General features: G+C 43.5%; 1 protein-coding gene across 1 annotated transcript in view; it reads right to left on the bottom strand.

The window, feature by feature from the left end:
• The window catches only part of CDC5L (cell division cycle 5 like), a 35618-nt gene extending 19466 nt beyond the window's left edge, over nucleotides 1-16152 (bottom strand). Inside the window, exons 1-12 of the mRNA XM_086461650.1 lie at nucleotides 16023-16152; nucleotides 13008-13111; nucleotides 11757-11918; nucleotides 10767-10894; nucleotides 9822-9921; nucleotides 9347-9565; nucleotides 8074-8218; nucleotides 7766-7954; nucleotides 6202-6350; nucleotides 3441-3603; nucleotides 1861-2025; nucleotides 157-237 (exon numbers count right to left, since the gene is read on the bottom strand). Of these exons, the coding sequence (XP_086317776.1) occupies nucleotides 157-237; nucleotides 1861-2025; nucleotides 3441-3603; nucleotides 6202-6350; nucleotides 7766-7954; nucleotides 8074-8218; nucleotides 9347-9565; nucleotides 9822-9921; nucleotides 10767-10894; nucleotides 11757-11918; nucleotides 13008-13111; nucleotides 16023-16067 (1650 nt within the window). The 5' untranslated portion in view covers nucleotides 16068-16152. The remainder of the gene's footprint in view (nucleotides 1-156; nucleotides 238-1860; nucleotides 2026-3440; nucleotides 3604-6201; nucleotides 6351-7765; nucleotides 7955-8073; nucleotides 8219-9346; nucleotides 9566-9821; nucleotides 9922-10766; nucleotides 10895-11756; nucleotides 11919-13007; nucleotides 13112-16022) is intronic.
• Nucleotides 16153-17455: the final 1303 nt, after the last annotated feature.

Raw genomic sequence — 17455 nt, 5'->3', positions numbered from 1 at the left:
ATTTTGCTGTGAAAGTTCCCTGTAATGCTGAAACCAGCAGGCTCTAAAGACTTCTTTCTCTCAGGATCTACTTTGACTGTGTTTCCTCCTGTAATGGTTAAAAGCTTTATTTCTATTTTTTTTTCTTCCTTAAAAGTGAATTTTGCTTCCACTTACTTCTGAGGGCCGTGGTAGATTCTTCTGAACAGCTTTGTGCATTCTCTTCAGTTCCTTGGCACGCTCTGCATCTCGGAGAGCCTAGACAGACAAGCTAAGTGTTACTGCAGCTACTGTAACACAATCAGATGCTTCGTAGAAACGTATGTGATACAAAAACTAATTGGTTATTGCAGCTAAGATTCCTTAAAGGATAAAGACTTCATGTAACGAAGCCAGAGCCAAATAACGTGATGACATCATAATTTACTGCCTCTAAAGTAAAGACGACGAGCACAGCAGACTAACTCTGAGAAGACAGATATCCTAAACAGTCACTTCCAGCCATCATATTGTCCTTCATCCTCAACCCCAGCAGACTTCATTCTTTATCAGTTTCTCCACACCAGGTCTGACAACTGCTCTAACTCTCCAGACACGAAATCCACCACAAAAAAAAAAGACTTAAATGTGCAGCCAGGACTATTTGTCCTCTTCAACAACATAAAGTAACTACTTCACTAAAACAATACTTGTGGAAGTTAAAATCAGGAGATTTCTCCTTACATTCCACTTTCAGACAATAAATAACATGAAAAGGCAGAGTTGTCTAGAACCTCAGGAACGATGACCACTATCTTCCATGCTCTAACCCCAGTCGTGTCACACCTTTATTTGAAAGGCAGGATGCAATTCTCCTGTATGATATTACAACTTGAATTCTTTTCTCTGTTCCACACACATAAATTATCTGTATTTATTCAGACTTTTTATTAGGGTATGTATGCAGAAGACATGCATATATATGTATATAATCTGTTCCTCCCCAAATGGGACATGCTAGGAATCACATGCTGGGAAATGCTTATCATATTAGAAGATATCAGAGCACAGGATTTTTTAAAACGTTTTGTTCACTTGTTAAAGCAGAGTCATTGGCAAAAACCCCTCCAAACTAAAAAAACCACACATTTATTTGAAGGTATATAACAAAACCAGGTTTGCATCACAGAAATTATGATAAGCAAGAAATGGAAAAGAGACTGTTCTTACAAACAGAAAAATGTAAAGTGTCTCTAATTACGGGCCAGTACAGCTCTTTAACCAGCAGAACTTAAGCTAGAGCTTTATCGAGCCTTCCTCAAGTCTGAAAGGAAACAAAACAAAACAAAACAACAGTGACCCATTCACCACTTGGCTGTCTGGGTAATCCTGCAGTACAAGTCATACAAAAGGGACCAATTCACTGCCTGGCAGATTTCTACCTGTGTGCTACCAGCCTGCCTGAATTTGTATAAACCTGTCTTACATTTCACAAACAGTAGTTTTTAACCTTGAGAGAATCACCTGAAACTGGGGAAAAAAAAAAAAAAAAAAAAAAGCACAATTCTCATGTGCTTCTACAGAGCATGTGCCTCTGGACAAGAACCCTTTTAACTATATTTTTATCTTTTGGAGGACAAACGCAGGAGGGAGGACATACTCTTTGGAACTTTATCGTAGAAAATGACGTGACACATAACATTAAGAAAAGGATTCAGAGAGAAAACTGATTTAGCCTCTGTGTGCGTACACTCTGATGGCAGCACAGAAAACAGCACATTGTTGCCTGCTGTCCTGTAGAAGCTGCACTACTTCCACTAAACAGGTACGAAACTATGGCAACCATACAAGGAACATACTTTGTTTTAAACAAAAGGCATTATCCACACCACACACACCTACCTGCTTGCGGGCATCTATATCAGCAGTATCTTCTACAAAGGCTTCATCTACTTCATGTTCCTCAAGCTCTTTTTCTGCATTTTCAGGTAAAACAATCTCGAAGTCGTTCTTTGGAGCAGGAAGGGCCATGAGTCCAAGGCGCAGGTGTTCACGAGACTCCCTCTCCTGTTGAAACAACAGTAAGATATAATGCTCTGGATTCATGCACTAAGGCGCAACACGACCAAATTCCATTCATCAAGAGACATGAACAACACACAACTAACATCACCTGGCCACCTCAGTCTGCGGCAAAGCCAACAGAAACAAAATCTTTGAAGTCTGACAAAAGAGGCACGTTACTAATCCATGGCCTTCAGAGCACCACCCCAGAGTTGGTGCACAAAAACCCTCTGAAAGAAAAACCCAGCAGACAGCTTTCTTGAAGATAGCTAATGAAATCTTCAACCAGGCTGAAACACACTGAGCAAAAACAACAGCATGGCACTTTTACCTCCCAGGACTTTCAGTACAACAGCAGAGACTCGCATAAATACCTTTCAAGAAACTGAAAATATGTAAAAATGTGCCCATGCTGACGATGGGCACAGGGGTATTTGCAAGCCTCGCGGGAACTTTTTTCCTTGCAGTTGCTCACAAATCTGCGGATTGTGGCACAGTACGAAAATGAGGCAAACAGCACCAGGTCTGGAAACCAGTAGAGTCGATCAGGAAATCGAAGCCCCACTTTTCCTTCTGTCAGCAAAAAGCCTTTTCAATATAAGAAGGCTAAAACAGAACCAAAGTATAAGGACATCGAATAAACCTTGTCCTTCAAGCTAAGAGGAAATCCAAAATTCTGAACTTGAAGAGTTATTTCTGTGAGAAGAACACGCCAAAATCTTGAAGTGGATATCCTTAGCTAGCCCAAAAAGAAAAATGTCAATAGCCCTGGTGGGAGATACCCAAAGCCACAATTAAGGCTGCAGAATCAGCCACATAAAAGGAGTTCCCAAGGTGCTACCTATTAGGGATATGCCCTTTCATGACACGTCTAATTGGCAGGGTACATCTGGCTGAATCGCCAAGAACGGAAACATCTGTCGTCAAAGGCGATGAAAGAATCTGGATGGGACTCAGATTACTGGACATCTCAAACCCAAGTGATCCTAATGGCAAAAATTAAACTCCTTCAGCTCCATGTTGTCAACACGACAGACTGATGAAAAGCTCCTACAGGTAAATCGGGAAGCCAAGATGATGAGGGATTTGAGGGCTGCATCAGATTGCAAGAAAAATGAATCTCTGCTTGAGACATATTTCCTGCTCAGCTTCAAAGATACAAGCAGGACTGGAACTTAACCACGTCTTCTTTGACAAATAGCGTTAAGAGTGCTTTTACTGAGCACGCTGACATCCGTTCTGAGTGGCAAGAGTTCTGTTCTTTCAAATCAAGAGTTGATTTTATCAGTACTGATCTGTAGACAAGTGGTAGAAATAGCACTTGCTTTGTTCTAAAATAAAATTCTGTTCAGAAAATGAGAATTAAAAATCCTGAAAATTAATCGAGCACTGATTTCCACTTCTTTAGTACTTCTTACCATTTGTTTTGCGTAAGATGGGTCACTGTAATCTGCCATTCCCTCTTCTGGGTTGATGTTCAACTTATCACGCAGTGGAGTTCTACCAGGAGTTGTACCAACCACAGGTTTAGGAGTTAGTCCTCCCCGGGGAGTTAAGCCCTCTGGTCCATGAGAAGGTGTTCTAGAGGAAGTGCAGATACACTCGTTTATCTTTTGTGTAAAAAGCTCTACTTACAAAAGTCTGAATGCTGCAAAAAGTTATGTAAATACCATTAATAAAGTCAATCCAGGTTTTTTTCTTGAGTGAAACCATAACAGGCAATTAGAAGAACCCAAAAAATAAATTGTTTAAACCTGCCAAGACATAACCAAGGACCTGTCAAGCTGAAACCTAGGCACACCATTCTGTTAAGATAAGTTTCAGGAACTACATCAACACAAACTCCCACCACTGCTTTTGAGAGTCACAAGGCACTATTCTGGGATACAGTCATCAGGATTTAATTGCAAGCTCTGATTTCCCTACCACCTGTAGCAAGTCATTCACTCTTAATCCATCGGGCTTAACAGCTGTACCATCTTACCACTGAATGAATCACCCCACAGATGCCTCCTTGCTTTCACTAATTATTGAAGGAGTAATTACATGACAATAATTACTTTTAAGCACCTAAAGTTAGGCAAGAATAATTAAGTCTTGGATTTTGTAGGCCTCAGTTGCTTCTCCTCTGAACTAGGAAGAAACGCTGTTCTATACCAATAACCTACTACATGAAAGATGTGCAGACGCTGTCTTGGATATAGTCACAAGTTTTCTGTTGCCAGCTTTCACATAGTGATGATGATGATGATAATAAACTGGTAAGACATCACTAAATGTCTCAAAGAAAACAAGTTCAAAAAGGTGAAAAATTTCTAGAAAAAAGCCTACGTTACAGTACTCATCTATGCTTACATAAATATTTTCAGACAGTACTGACAAGTATGTGTACTGTAGGGAATAACCCTGGCATAGACAGACTGGACAAGGGGACTTCATACGTCATTTCCACTACTAGCTACTATAATCCTGCAGTACCAGTAAGATGCCATAATGGTGGACAAACCCAACAGTCTGTATGGCCTGGCACAGGCTACTGGTCCTTTCAAGGGACGCAACAGGCTCTTATTTACCAGGTATGTCTGAGAGAGACAAGGGATATTCTCCTCTTGCTTGAGGTTGTGCAGAGATTTTTAAGAACTCTCATTTAGGGTAACAAATACAAGCAATGACATTTGCAGGATGATACCACAAAAAACACCACAATGAATTTTTATGTTCTCAAATGACTGTTTCATAGGGTGTATTTACTTTGTTGACTACACTCGCAGAAAAAGTTTTATGCTGACTTTCCAGAAGAAACAATTTCCAAGTAAGCAGGGTGGTTTTATCTATTTCTCTCAGTTCCATGCCGTGTTTAAGATCCTACTACAAATTTTCAACTTAATACCTTTGAAGAAAATTCTTCTAACTAGAATGTGAAAAAAAAAAAACAACCTACACAACACAAAAACACCAAGACCCAAAACCTAACGCAAGACAACTTCCATAAAAACCTTGCATCAAAATATTACACATTTCATACCATCATAGGAAAGAAAAGGTGTACTTCATTTAAAGATTTGCTCTTTTGACCTAAATAATAACATGGCTCTGCCTCCTTAAAAAGTTATGGCTTTCCTTTGTTTATCTTTAACCACTTAATGGATTATTTTCTCTCTGCTCAAGGTCCTGGATGTTCACACTGATACAGCACTTCTGCAACCAAGTCAAGTCGAAACACAGACACTATATTTACATGTGCAAATCTGAACTTCAGAAGGTAAAAAACCACCAACAACCAAAAAAAACCCCAATCAAACAACAAAATTAGAATGTCTTTACATTTTTTAACATAAAGTAACCCAAATGAACAGCCAGATCACTCCAGGCCAAACTCTACATTCATTCTGTACTGCGCTGACGCCAACAGATCTCCAGAAAAGGATTAATTTATGTAGATCCAATTAAAAGAGCAGGGCTTTCACACACAGCTTTTAAACAACAAAATAAAGCTGCTTTTGAAAAGCTGCCATAAAGGTCCTTTTTATTCTGTTCTCCACTTTTCCAACTAGCATGATACAAGTAAAATTAGAACCCAAGTTGAAAAAATTGACGGACAAAATGGACCAAGTGTAATATTTTGTAGCTGTATGTATTTCGCATTTGTGGGATATATATTTATTCAGGACCCACTGCAAGAGTTAAACCAGCAATTCCATACTGTTTGGGTTGGCAATATAAGAAGTATTTTATTTTGGATATATATGGTTTATAAAATATTTACTCCAGCTTTTCAAAAATTCAGTGTGGGTTTGGCTAAGCGACCTCCCACACCTTCGACTCAGAGGTAACACTTTGGAAGGGCTCGGATCCACACACAGAGTGACACTCCATCTTCCTATTTATACTCCTGTATTACTTCTGTATAACTTATATTGCTCCAGACCACAGAAGACCTTACTTTGGACCAAAACTCCAGCGAGCTATACCCTGTACAAACACAGATGGGGATGGTCTGGCTGAGCTTGTGACAGACAAAGTTGTACAACAAGGGCTTGAAATAGAAGCGAGTTAAAACTTGGTTCAAAGCGCTGATCATAAGCTACTGTTGCACATATTCCACTCTGCTTCCTCCACCCACCTCACGAAACACACGCCCCCCCCCCAAGCAACCCTTAGAAAAAGACACTGCTTTACCTGAAGGGCGTGGACAGCACAGTATTCGGAGTCTGAACCACCTGTTTCTGTGGGGTTACCCCTGAAAAGTCACTTTCATGCAAGGGAGTGTTAAGACCTCCTTTCAGGGGTGTATCCACGTTTGTGAGAGCCATCAGATTCTGTGCTTCCTGTGTAACAGACAACACATGCAGTCCATCACTAAGGCTTCCACAGTCACACTGCCCTACACGTGGCTGACAGATTCAGTCGCAGTGAGAACAGCTGAAGTCCTTTGAATATCAGTTTGCGGAAAATGTTTAACACTTCTTAACTTTAACACACCCATATACTGGCATCTACAAATCCTACTGTTTCACTGAAAGGGATTCTAATCTTCATTTCTGGTAAAATATATTATAAACTGGAGTTGCAAAAATGAGTGGATTACTTGATGTTTCAACTTCCTTCAGTCCGCTAGATTCCGTAAGTCTGCAAGAGGTACCAGTGACTGAACTCTGAAGGCATCCTAAGGATCCTGATTTTCAGAGGGAACAGCACACTTGCAGTTGGAAATCTAACCCCAAGGAAGTTTATCCAAATTGCATTTCAAAGGAAATGTTCCAGAAGAGATGGTCACTACGCAGGTTTTTGGTCCATGACTCCATTGGGGCTTTTATGAATAACTCCCTGTTTATTTTATTTTTCCTTTTTACAATGAAGAATTAATTAAGGCACTCTGAAAACGAGCTAATGAAACTATGGCATACAGTAGTTATCTTCACCTAAGACTACTAATGCATCTACAGAACTGTGTACATGCGTCATACTGTGACATATGTGATGTCAGAGTGCTCAATTTGAAGGTGAATGTGACCATTCCTGCAAACCCTGCACAGAGACTTCGGTCATGATCTGCAGAGTCAGGAATTTTCTCTTTTCTCCTGTTACGAAACTGTCGAAATACAGCTCATTATCAACACAGGGTTTTTTTTCTTTTGGGGTGGGGTTTTTGGGGTGAAGTTCTGTTTGTTTTACACACCAGGTGCACTGACTTCATTTCCCCACACAGAACAAAACATTACCCAACACTGCCAGTTTTTGAGAGAACTCAGACACTGACACAATCAGTGTAACACAAATATAATTCAGAGGTCACAAAGGCAGGGTTTTGACAGTCTTTGTCTTAACTGGGCTCAAACCAATGAAGTGCTAGGAAAATATTCTTGCAGTTAATTACTTCTTGTTGGCTGAAATAAAAGCTGAACAGCAAAACTAAGTAGGAAACAATATAAAAGATGTTCGTTTAGGGATGTAAATGCTGTATGTATCTTTGATGCCAAGAGGTACCCAAGACAAGGCGAAATTATGCAAGACACCAGGAGAATGGTTAATGCTAAAAGTTGCACGCAATATATACTACGTACCCAAAAAAAAGTATCATAATGTTCTGAAGCACAGTGACAACTGATCAGACAGAAGTGGATCTGCTTCTCTGCCCTCCAGTGTGTCCTGAGGATCAAGTGTCAGTTCAAACCCCAGTACTACATATAATCTGAGGGATGTTTCCATGGTACTTCCCCCTTCTGTTCAGTTTATACTCTACCTGCAGGATCCTGTCTTGTGCTGCTGGAGTTTTGGGAGTCCTTAGTGCTATGCTGTTGTTGGTCACATTATATTCAGACAGAAGAGTGCTGGAAGCTGAGTTCGTAATTCCAGATTCCTCAGCAGTCTGGCGTGCAATCTCACTTGCCTGGCCTACTTTTACAACTTCTTCAAGTTCTGTATCAGATATCTTTAAAAGAGAAAATTCCAAGACATAGTAAGATAAAATACAACCACAAGATCTACTTAAAACAGAAATAGTTGACTGGTACTGGCCTCAAGTTGTTTATTGATCAATGAACAGCTTACCTGAGGTGCTGGAAGCACGAGTTTACTTCTTTTTTTGGTAAATTCTGACACTCCACTGGTCTGCAGAATAGCTGAAGGCAAGTCTGACTCTTTTTTCCGTTTCATATGTTGTTTGTCTTTTTTGCGCTCTCTTCCCTCCCTTTCACTGTCATTAAGGATTAGAGAATCATTTTAGAACTCAAAGCAGCTACAAAGTAAAGCAAAGCAAAGAGCAAAAAGCCTGTACCCTAATCACAAGTTGGATATGCTGAAATAAAACACGTTGCAGGAAGAGTGAACCACCTTGTGGTGCAGAAGTTAAGCGATTAGATACGGTCTGCAGATCTTGCAGCAGAACTTACGAGGCAGCATAATCCTTCTAAACTACGGAATTAGGCAACAGGTGGTTGCTTCAGCCACAGTCAGCAGGGTCACAGCAGCAAGAAAAAAATGTCAGTCCAAGAATTTAGATAGCAAGAATCAGAGGATGTGAACAGTCCCTTCTTCTCCAGCAGCTGCTAAGGGAAGACAAACACTTTCTGTAGGATATGGGAACCAATTTCTCTTTGGTATTTAATAAAAATGCTATTTTCTTCAATCAGCAATGGAGTCAGCCTGTGACATCTTAAGCTTCAGTCTGAAGCTCCTGCCAGACCCTCTGAACTAAGGGCCATGCAGAAAGAATCAATCAGATCACAAGCTAATAAACCAAGTGGTACGTAGTACTAGACTTACACTCTGTAAAAAAACAGTTGGCAGAAGTAGGGGGAAATTAAGTACGTACCATACAGCTCATGATGAAGATGGGCATTTGATTTCTCAACTGCATCTCTTGGGATTTTTGGGGGAAGGGGGAGAAATTAAGCATTTAAGGAGATTCTACCTAAGAATAAACCCATCAAAAGTAACACTACAACAAGTAAAACCTTCTCCTGTAAACAATCTTAATTATGTTATTACTTGGAGAAAGGACTGAAAATACATAAGCAAATCTACTGCTAAAAGAAAATGAACCTCAAAAACCTTACAATTTCCATTTAAAGACCAAGAACGTGCATGAGGAACTTTATTCTCATGGAAAAAAGGACAACTAGACCTTTTAGAAAGATAAAAAAGACTGAAAATGCAGAAGCAACCTGCACTAGCACATGTCCCACAGAAAATAACACTCCTGCTCACGTCATATTTCCGGCATTTCCAGGACTTAAGATATATATATGGGGTTTGAGTTGGTTTTTTTGGGTTGTTTTTTTTTCATATATACTGTTCTCTCCTTAGTAAAACACACACTTACGATCTTAATTCTCCATCCAGGTCTTGCTGACGTAGCTTCCTGAAATCTGCATCCAGGGACTGGTAGTTTTCCTCCGATGTATCATAAAAACCAGGGGCAGGCTTCTTTTCAAATGGAATTTCTGCATTATAATCCACACCTCTCTTCTTTTTTCTTTTCTTCTGGATCTCAATTCCAGCAGCCCGAAGTTCTCGTCTTTTCTGGAGAGCTGCAAGCCGTCTAAAGAAAGGGAACACTATCTGATTTAAAGTGCATACCTATGGGTGGCTCCTGCATCCTAAGATCTGGTGCTACTTTAAACCATTGCTGCTGATAGGGCTGCACGTATTTAGTGAACAAGAATGAAGCTCTTGTTACAAATTACTATCAAAAAGTCTGATTCTGCAATGACTTAAGTCTGTGCCTGACTTTATGCACTGTAAATACTTGAGTCAGCAACAGCAGTCCCAGCATATGAAACTAAGCACAAGCTTACCTAGCTTCTTCCAGCTGCTTCTCTCGCGCTTTTCTTTTGGCCTTCTTTCCCTGTGTATTAGCCAGACGAGCTCTAGCTTCAGACAGCATTTCAAGTTCATCTACAATAGTACAGAGAAATACAGATATGAATTTGCACTTAAAGATGGGAGTAAAGGAAAAAGTGACGTTAAGATCAGAAAGCAATCTCTAAAAGCTGAATGAATCAAGGTTTTCACAGGCATTCTGCATGATCACAAAACTAGTTTTCCCCAAGTTGCTCCAATATATTTTCTAAATCATTGGACACATGAAATGAAAACTAAGAAAAAAAATGCTTAATGCTGAAAATAATTCAACTGATCTCTACATCAAACCAAGTATCTAAGGAAGCAAACTGACCACATTAATGAAACTATAATTTCCTCTACATCTTCATCTGAGAGCATTATATTAGAGAACTTGTGATTTCCTTTACATCCAGATGCAAGAGCGCTACATTTGTGAACCTATGACTGTTCAAAAACACCCTTGGCCCATTCACAGCATTTTAGCAATGTTCATTTTTCAGCTCCTAACATTGCTACGTGCAAGGAAAAAAAGTCCTTAGTCCTCCTGCTTCAGCACGGGTTCATGTGGGAGGTTCATGAGCTGATGGGAACAGATCAAGATACAGAAATAAGAACACAAACAGCAGAGCAGTCGTCAAAGCACAGAACAGTCAGTCACGGTCGGAGATGACGAAGATAGATTAGAAGGCAGAAAACACAGCAAGAAAAGGAAGAGAAAACTGGAAAAGTGTAACTGACTGGTCAGATACAGAAATAAGACAAAACTTGTCGGACAAAATGACTGGAGGCAGATAAAAAAAAAAAAGACAAATAACCCAGGGTACAGAGGCTGTGTAAAAAGAAAAGTCAAAGAGATCAGATCTCTGTCAAAAACAGCAAACATGCTCCTATCTTACCTTCATCCATGTCAATAGGATCTGGCCTGGCTGGTTTGGTTTCCGGATTTGGATCAATTTCTCCAGGTTTAAGTTTCCGAGGATCATCAGCAGTTTCTTCCTCATTGTCTCTCTGAGCAGCTTTGTCCCTAAAAACCACATTGTATGTATGTGACAACCGCCCCCTTGTTTTGCCCCAGGCTCCTAAGAACCACACTTTAAATGTTCCCAAAGACTGATCAAAAGAAGTAGCCTTGTACAATGTACCACACATCAACCTTGTTACACAATTATGCAGAAAAGATTCATAAACATGGTACGGTTACGTGTCTGAAATCAGACACGAGAAAGAAGCCAACGCAGTATTATGCTGCAACAACAAAACGTTACACAAAATACAATATCGTCAAAGTAATAGTAGAGAACCCTCCTCGGGTAATCTTGAGCAGTAAAGGCAGGAATTTAAGCAGTGTGACAAAACAAACAATTGAGTGCTTCCCGTTATGCTTTTATACTCAACCAATCACACCAGAATTAAGAAAGCTCACAAGGGAAACAGCACTTTCCTTCTCTTCTCATGGCCTAAAGAAACCCTCTGTATCATACAGAGATGACAGCTGCACATTCAGCCATCTCGACAACAGGCGTCTGACATCTTGTCTTTTTTCTTCCCTCCCACACCCCAACCCATGATCATTAGCCAGTCAAAAAATACCCAAATAAACCTGAAATAGAAGCCTAAAAAAAGCATCAATCTTGACCCAGAACAACTAGAAGCAAGAAAATATACACCTATCTCTATTCAAGCCTGCTCTCCAGGTTCCGGAAGCTTTTCCTTTCAAGCTAGACACATCGACTGAAAAGAAACAGACCCTAAGGATCTGCTTACAAAAGGTCTCGGCCAACCTGAAACCACCACACTTCAGCACCAGGGCAGAAGGGAATGAGGCATCCACACAACAAACTCTGCAGGTTTTCCTGGTATGCACCTCTAGCAAAACAGTAACTCACAGCAGAAATTCATAGTGTTCCAAACACTGTGCAGCTGTTCTCCCAATAATAGGGGCAATGGTTCTCCACTGGGTTGGCATGAGCTTGGCCAGGTGCAACAGCTTCTCCTCTTCTTCTCGTGACCACTCTGTTTTTTTGATGCTCGGGTCTAGCCACTCGTACCTGTTAAAAAGTGAAAACAATTAAGGATGACAGATCCAAGCTATCCACTGATCTGTCTTGAATCAATTCACAACAGTGTTTACCCGAATCATTGCAATGAGATTTCAAAATCTTGTCACGCAGATTTCATACAAGCTTTTTCTGTACAAAAGGATGTCACTTCAGAGTATTTTTATGACCTACGTATTTGAAATTTACAATGTGTTACTTATGCATCACTTTTCATGCAGATATTGCCTCTTCTTCCTTTCCCCATCTCTACTCTGACAAAGTAAGGAGTCACTAAATTAATCCAGAAAGAGAAAATTAAAAAAACGCAACCACCAAAGGTACCAGAAATGGTAGATTTGTTTGGTCTGGATCCTTCAACAGTGATTTTACTAATCTTTAACTGTGCCAATACTGTTACCTTTACACAACAGTATTCTAATAAACATGTGCAGTTCAGTACTTGAGAAACTAAGCCTGGTTCTCAAATAGATCCATACTAGTTTTAAGCTTCTGTTTTTTAAATATAAAATGAAATTCCACTGTGCAACTTCTAAACATTTATCCTTAAACTAAACTCTCATTATAAAAAACCGGAAAATTATCTGTAAAAGAGATTAATCTCTTACAATTTTACTTCCTTGGTAATAGTCACTGATTAAAAATGTGTAAACCATAGAATCACAGAAAGGTTTGGGTTGGAAGGGACCTTAAAGATCATCTAGTTCCAGTCCCCCCACCATGGGCAGGGACACCTTCCATTAGACCAGGTTGCTCCAAGCCCCATCCAGCCTGGCCTTGAACACTGCCAGGGAGGGGGCAGCCACAGCTTCTCTGGGCAACAAATACGGGAAAAAAAAATCATGTAAAGGACTTTAAGTGAACCTGCATTTGCTAACACTGCAGTCACTGGCAAAGAGAACATCCAGCTACTTTTGTCCAATTACTTTCAAGCAATAGGAATCTGAAACATCCGCAACAGCAGAAATCAAACAATCTTAAAACTATTGTACCTCTGTGGACATAAACTAAGCTGTGGTAGTTTCTAAACTCCCAGTAATTATGAATCTCATATTCCCAGACGTGGCACTTCTCACTCACCATCTGGCTTTGCACTGCTTTGCTGATTTCCTATGCAACAAAGAAGCAATACGAGACCACTGGTTTTTGCCATATTTCATCACAGCTGCTTTCAGAATTTCATCCTTAAAAAAATAAAAAAATAAAAATACTGTTAGCGATCACAAGAACTTGCAAAACAGAAAGTGTGAGCTCAAGCTGAGGCGAACACTGTGGATTTAATGTAACGGGCTGACCCAGTGGAAACAGCACAGCACTGCTCCTTCTCTTCCACACCTTGTTCTCAAGACGAATGAGGATCTGTATTTCAAAGGCCAATGTAATCCATAAAGATTAAATGAAAGAGACACATGACAATTATTGTGGCCAACTTCACAGACCTGACAACTTCCAAAACAATTACTTCCAATCACTAATGCACAGTTTTTAAAGGTTCCGTATGTCTTACTTGAAGGACAGCAATAAAGAAGTAGGGAAGTGTTTCTCTGATGGTGACACAACATTTGGAAAAAAAATAATTTGATAAATACTTCTGGTGCCTTGTTTTGAATAATACCATAAAATTACTTTTTTTTTAATATTCTAAACCAAATGGAATACTTACCTATCAATGGAATATGCTCTTAAAAAAAAAAAATCACAAAAATAAAGGAACTTTATAGTTTATGTCTCTTTTAAAAGTAAATTTTAAAATAAACCACTTTAATGTTCAGAACGTAACCTCCGAAAGTGCTAAACCCAAGGCTTATAAACTTCTGGAGAAACCATAAAAGTGTGCACTGAGATTTGCACAAAAGCCAGAAGTCCTATCAATTGCCTGTCAATCCATCCATCAGTCCTTCTCTCCCCTCCTCCCAGATAAATGGGTTCATTATTTCTGGTTTCTTCCCATGTCAGAAAGTGGAATTTTAAATGGATCAAAGATATTCTTCCAGCTTTGCCAACCACAGATGTTCCTCTTCTGTGTCCAGTAAGCACTTGTGGTTGTGCTCAGAACGTGTTCAGCTGTACTGTGCAGATGCTACTCACCAACAGCAGAGACTGTCTAGCACAGACACCTCTCAGAGCACACAGTAGCTTTAATTGTAAGCTGCTGATGAGCTCTGGCTTGAGCTGCTACAGGAAACCATGATGTAATCTCTATTGGAAAACAAGTAATAAATCCTCTCATTTTTTAAAGCCTGCTGGTGTCATACGGCACGCAGTAGCCATACTGATAGCATTAGCAGGCTTTTCTGCAAGTAACTGGCCGTTTTCCTCACGAGCTGGTACCACCTGGTTCCACTTGCTGTCATTTTTATGTTGTATGTAAAATCAAAATGTTAATTAGAAAAGTAGCAGCACTACAAAGAGCTACTTCATCTCTGGTACACAAAAACCAGTGAAACAATGACCTATTTAACCCACTGCTGTTTCTCTTACAGTGTCACCAAAATTAGTCAATTAGACAAGACCATAAAAATAGACTAAGCATACAGTGGTTCTTCCTCTCCTCTGCTGACTTCCAATCGAGCTGCCTCCTGGCACATCACTGCTATGTCACAAGTGGTTAAAAGCACATGCAGTACATTTACCTTCTATCATTTTTTCTCACTGCTTTCTGGAACTATGTCCATGCCTTAGTGTTCACAGTACACAGTGGCCGAGTTCTAGATTTAACAGTGTCAGTTACATCCTTTTACTTTAAACGTACATCTAATAAAACTGACACCCCCGATTTCTCATGTTGTTATTTTCCTTTTCACAATCACTTGCATTTCTGAAAGTGCATGAAGGCAAAAAGGGGACAGAGGGGTGGGGCTTTTCGCTCTTTTTGAACAACACATTAATTTCTGTGTACAAGACACTTCCGGCTGCATGACAAAGAGCCCACAGCCACCTTCAGCATTTCCACATTTGCAAGAGTCTTGAAGGGCAATAGATTCCAGCTCCCTCATACCCCTAGAGAATAAGAACCCTGCCTATGCAGTATAAATCACACTCCAGCCTGTGAAAGGGACATCTCCACAGACAACAGGGCCCACGCATCCCCTCCAGCTGCGGCAGGGACGGCTGCCCCAGGGGGGCTAGGGACAGGACACGCACACGGCCCGGCTGCCCCAGGGGGGCTAGGGACAGGACACGCACACGGCCCGGCTGCCCCAGGGGGGGCTAGGGACAGGACACGCACACGGCCCGGCTGCCCCAGGGGGGGCTAGGGACAGGACACGCACACGGCCCGGCTGCCCCAGGGGGGGCTAGGGACAGGACACGCACACGGCCCGGCTGCCCCAGGGGGGGCTAGGGACAGGACACGCACACGGCCCGGCTGCCCCAGGGGGGGCTAGGGACAGGACACGCACACGGCCCGGCTGCCCCAGGGGGGGCTAGGGACAGGACACGCACACGGCCCGGCTGCCCCAGGGGGGGCTAGGGACAGGACACGCACACGGCCCGGCTGCCCCAGGGGGGGCTAGGGACAGGACACGCACACGGCCCGGCTGCCCCAGGGGGGGCTAGGGACAGGACACGCACACGGCCCGGCTGCCCCAGGGGGGGCTAGGGACAGGACACGCACACGGCCCGGCTGCCCCAGGGGGGGCTAGGGACAGGACACGCACACGGCCCGGCTGCCCCAGGGGGGGCTAGGGACAGGACACGCACACGGCCCGGCTGCCCCAGGGGGGGCTAGGGACAGGACACGCACACGGCCCGGCTGCCAGGCCTCCCCACGAGCAGCGTCAGGGCAAACGCCGCCGACCTGACCTCTGCCCACGGGGGCTGGGGGCGAGGAGGGAGGCCCAGGCCGCTTTACAACCAGGCCTAACCCCAAGCGGACACCCAACCCTCCGCACCCCCCGCTACACAGACCCCCCCCCCCCCCACCTCCGCACTGCGCAAGGGACCCCCACTACACGAACCCCCCACGCATGCGCACCACGACCCTTCCACCAGCGCCTGCGCACAACAACAGGACAGCCCCCCCCCCCCCCCCCCCAGCCGCTGAGGCCCCAGCCTTGCGGGGGGGATGGGAGAGTAAAGCGAGCAGGGTCCTACCTCGGTGTTCCGCCACACGCCGCCTTTAATCATAATCCGCGGCATTTTGGCGGCGAAGGGGCTCGGAGTCCTGCGGGGAAAAAGCGCCGAAAGGAAGAAGCGCCGCTCGCTTCAACGGGGCCAGCCCAGAGCCCGCGCAGGCGCCCTCCGCGGTCAAAGCGCGCTCTCTGCGCAGGCGCACGGGGAAGAGGCGGCAGCGCAGGCGCAGAGTGGCGGGGGAAGCTGGGGGCGGGGAGCGGTTCTGGCTGCTCTGCGCAGGCGCAGGCTCCGAGGCGCTGCGTCTCCTGGGACGGCGGCGTCTGGGAGAGGCGCTTTGCGGTAGCGCCACCTGTGGGCCGGAGGTGCGCACGGCGGCGGGGCGCGGGCCTGCTCTGAAAGGGTCGATGAGGGTTCGTCGAACCCTGCCCAGTCCCCCAGTGGGTACAAATCACAGAATCACAGAGTGGCGGGGGTCGGAAGGGACCTCTGGACATCATCTGGTCCAAGCCCCTGCCAAAGCAGGGTCACCCAGAGCAGGTCGCACAGGATCAGGTCCGGGCGGGTTTTGGATTATCTCCAGGGAAGGAGACCCCACACCCTCCCTGGGCAGCCTGTCCCAGTGCTCTGCCACCCTTAATGGAAAGAAGTTTTTCCTCATGTTGAGGCGGAGCTTCCTGTGCTCCAGTTTGTGCCCGTTGCCCCTTGTCCTGTCACTGGGCACCACTGAAAATAGCCTGGCCCCATCCTCTTGACTCCCGCCCTTTAGATATTTGTAAGTGTCGATAAGGTCCCCTCTCAGTCTTCTCTTCTCCAGGCTAAAGAGCCCCAGGTCTCTCAGCCTTTCCTCATAAGAGGTGCTCCAGTCCCTTTATCATCCTGGCAGACCTCCGCTGGAGTCTCTCCCATAGTTCCCTGGGGAGATACTGGAGAGCTCCCAATTGGGGAAGAAAGGGGACAGCAGAAAATCAGATTTCACCAAAGATCCATGTACAGTGTGTTTCATTAATCTGAGAAAAAACCATGCATTTACTGTTGCCCAAGTGGACACTCAAGCAGGGCTATACAGTACAGTATAGTAAAAATTAAATTGTTGTATTTCCTTCCTTCTCTTGTAGATAAATCTGGCGGGTGGGTAACCACGTTGCGGCACACTCTGATTTACCTGTATTCATTGACTTCACCCTGTGAACTTTCATTCGCTGATTTAGTAGATTGTCCTGGTTTGACTGGGATGGAATCCCAGCCCAGCCATGCTGGTCAGGCTGCTGGCAGTTTCAAGCCAGCCAGGGCAGCTGACCCGAGTTACCTACAGGTGTAGCCCATCCCATAATGTCATGGTCATTGTAAAGGGGGAAGGTTTGCTGAGGAGAGTGAGCTTCTGCAGGGTTCCTGCTGGGATCCCTCCTGCTCCTTCTCCGGTTTCTCCTGTTCCCGAGGATTGTGGTGGCTGCATG

The sequence above is a fragment of the Leptosomus discolor genome, chromosome 2 (genome assembly GCF_034619465.1).
Source record: "Leptosomus discolor isolate bLepDis1 chromosome 2, bLepDis1.hap2, whole genome shotgun sequence".
Lineage (NCBI taxonomy): Eukaryota > Metazoa > Chordata > Aves > Leptosomiformes > Leptosomidae > Leptosomus > Leptosomus discolor.
Note: the sequence above shows the minus strand (reverse complement) of the source record. Positions and strands in the feature narration are given on the sequence as shown.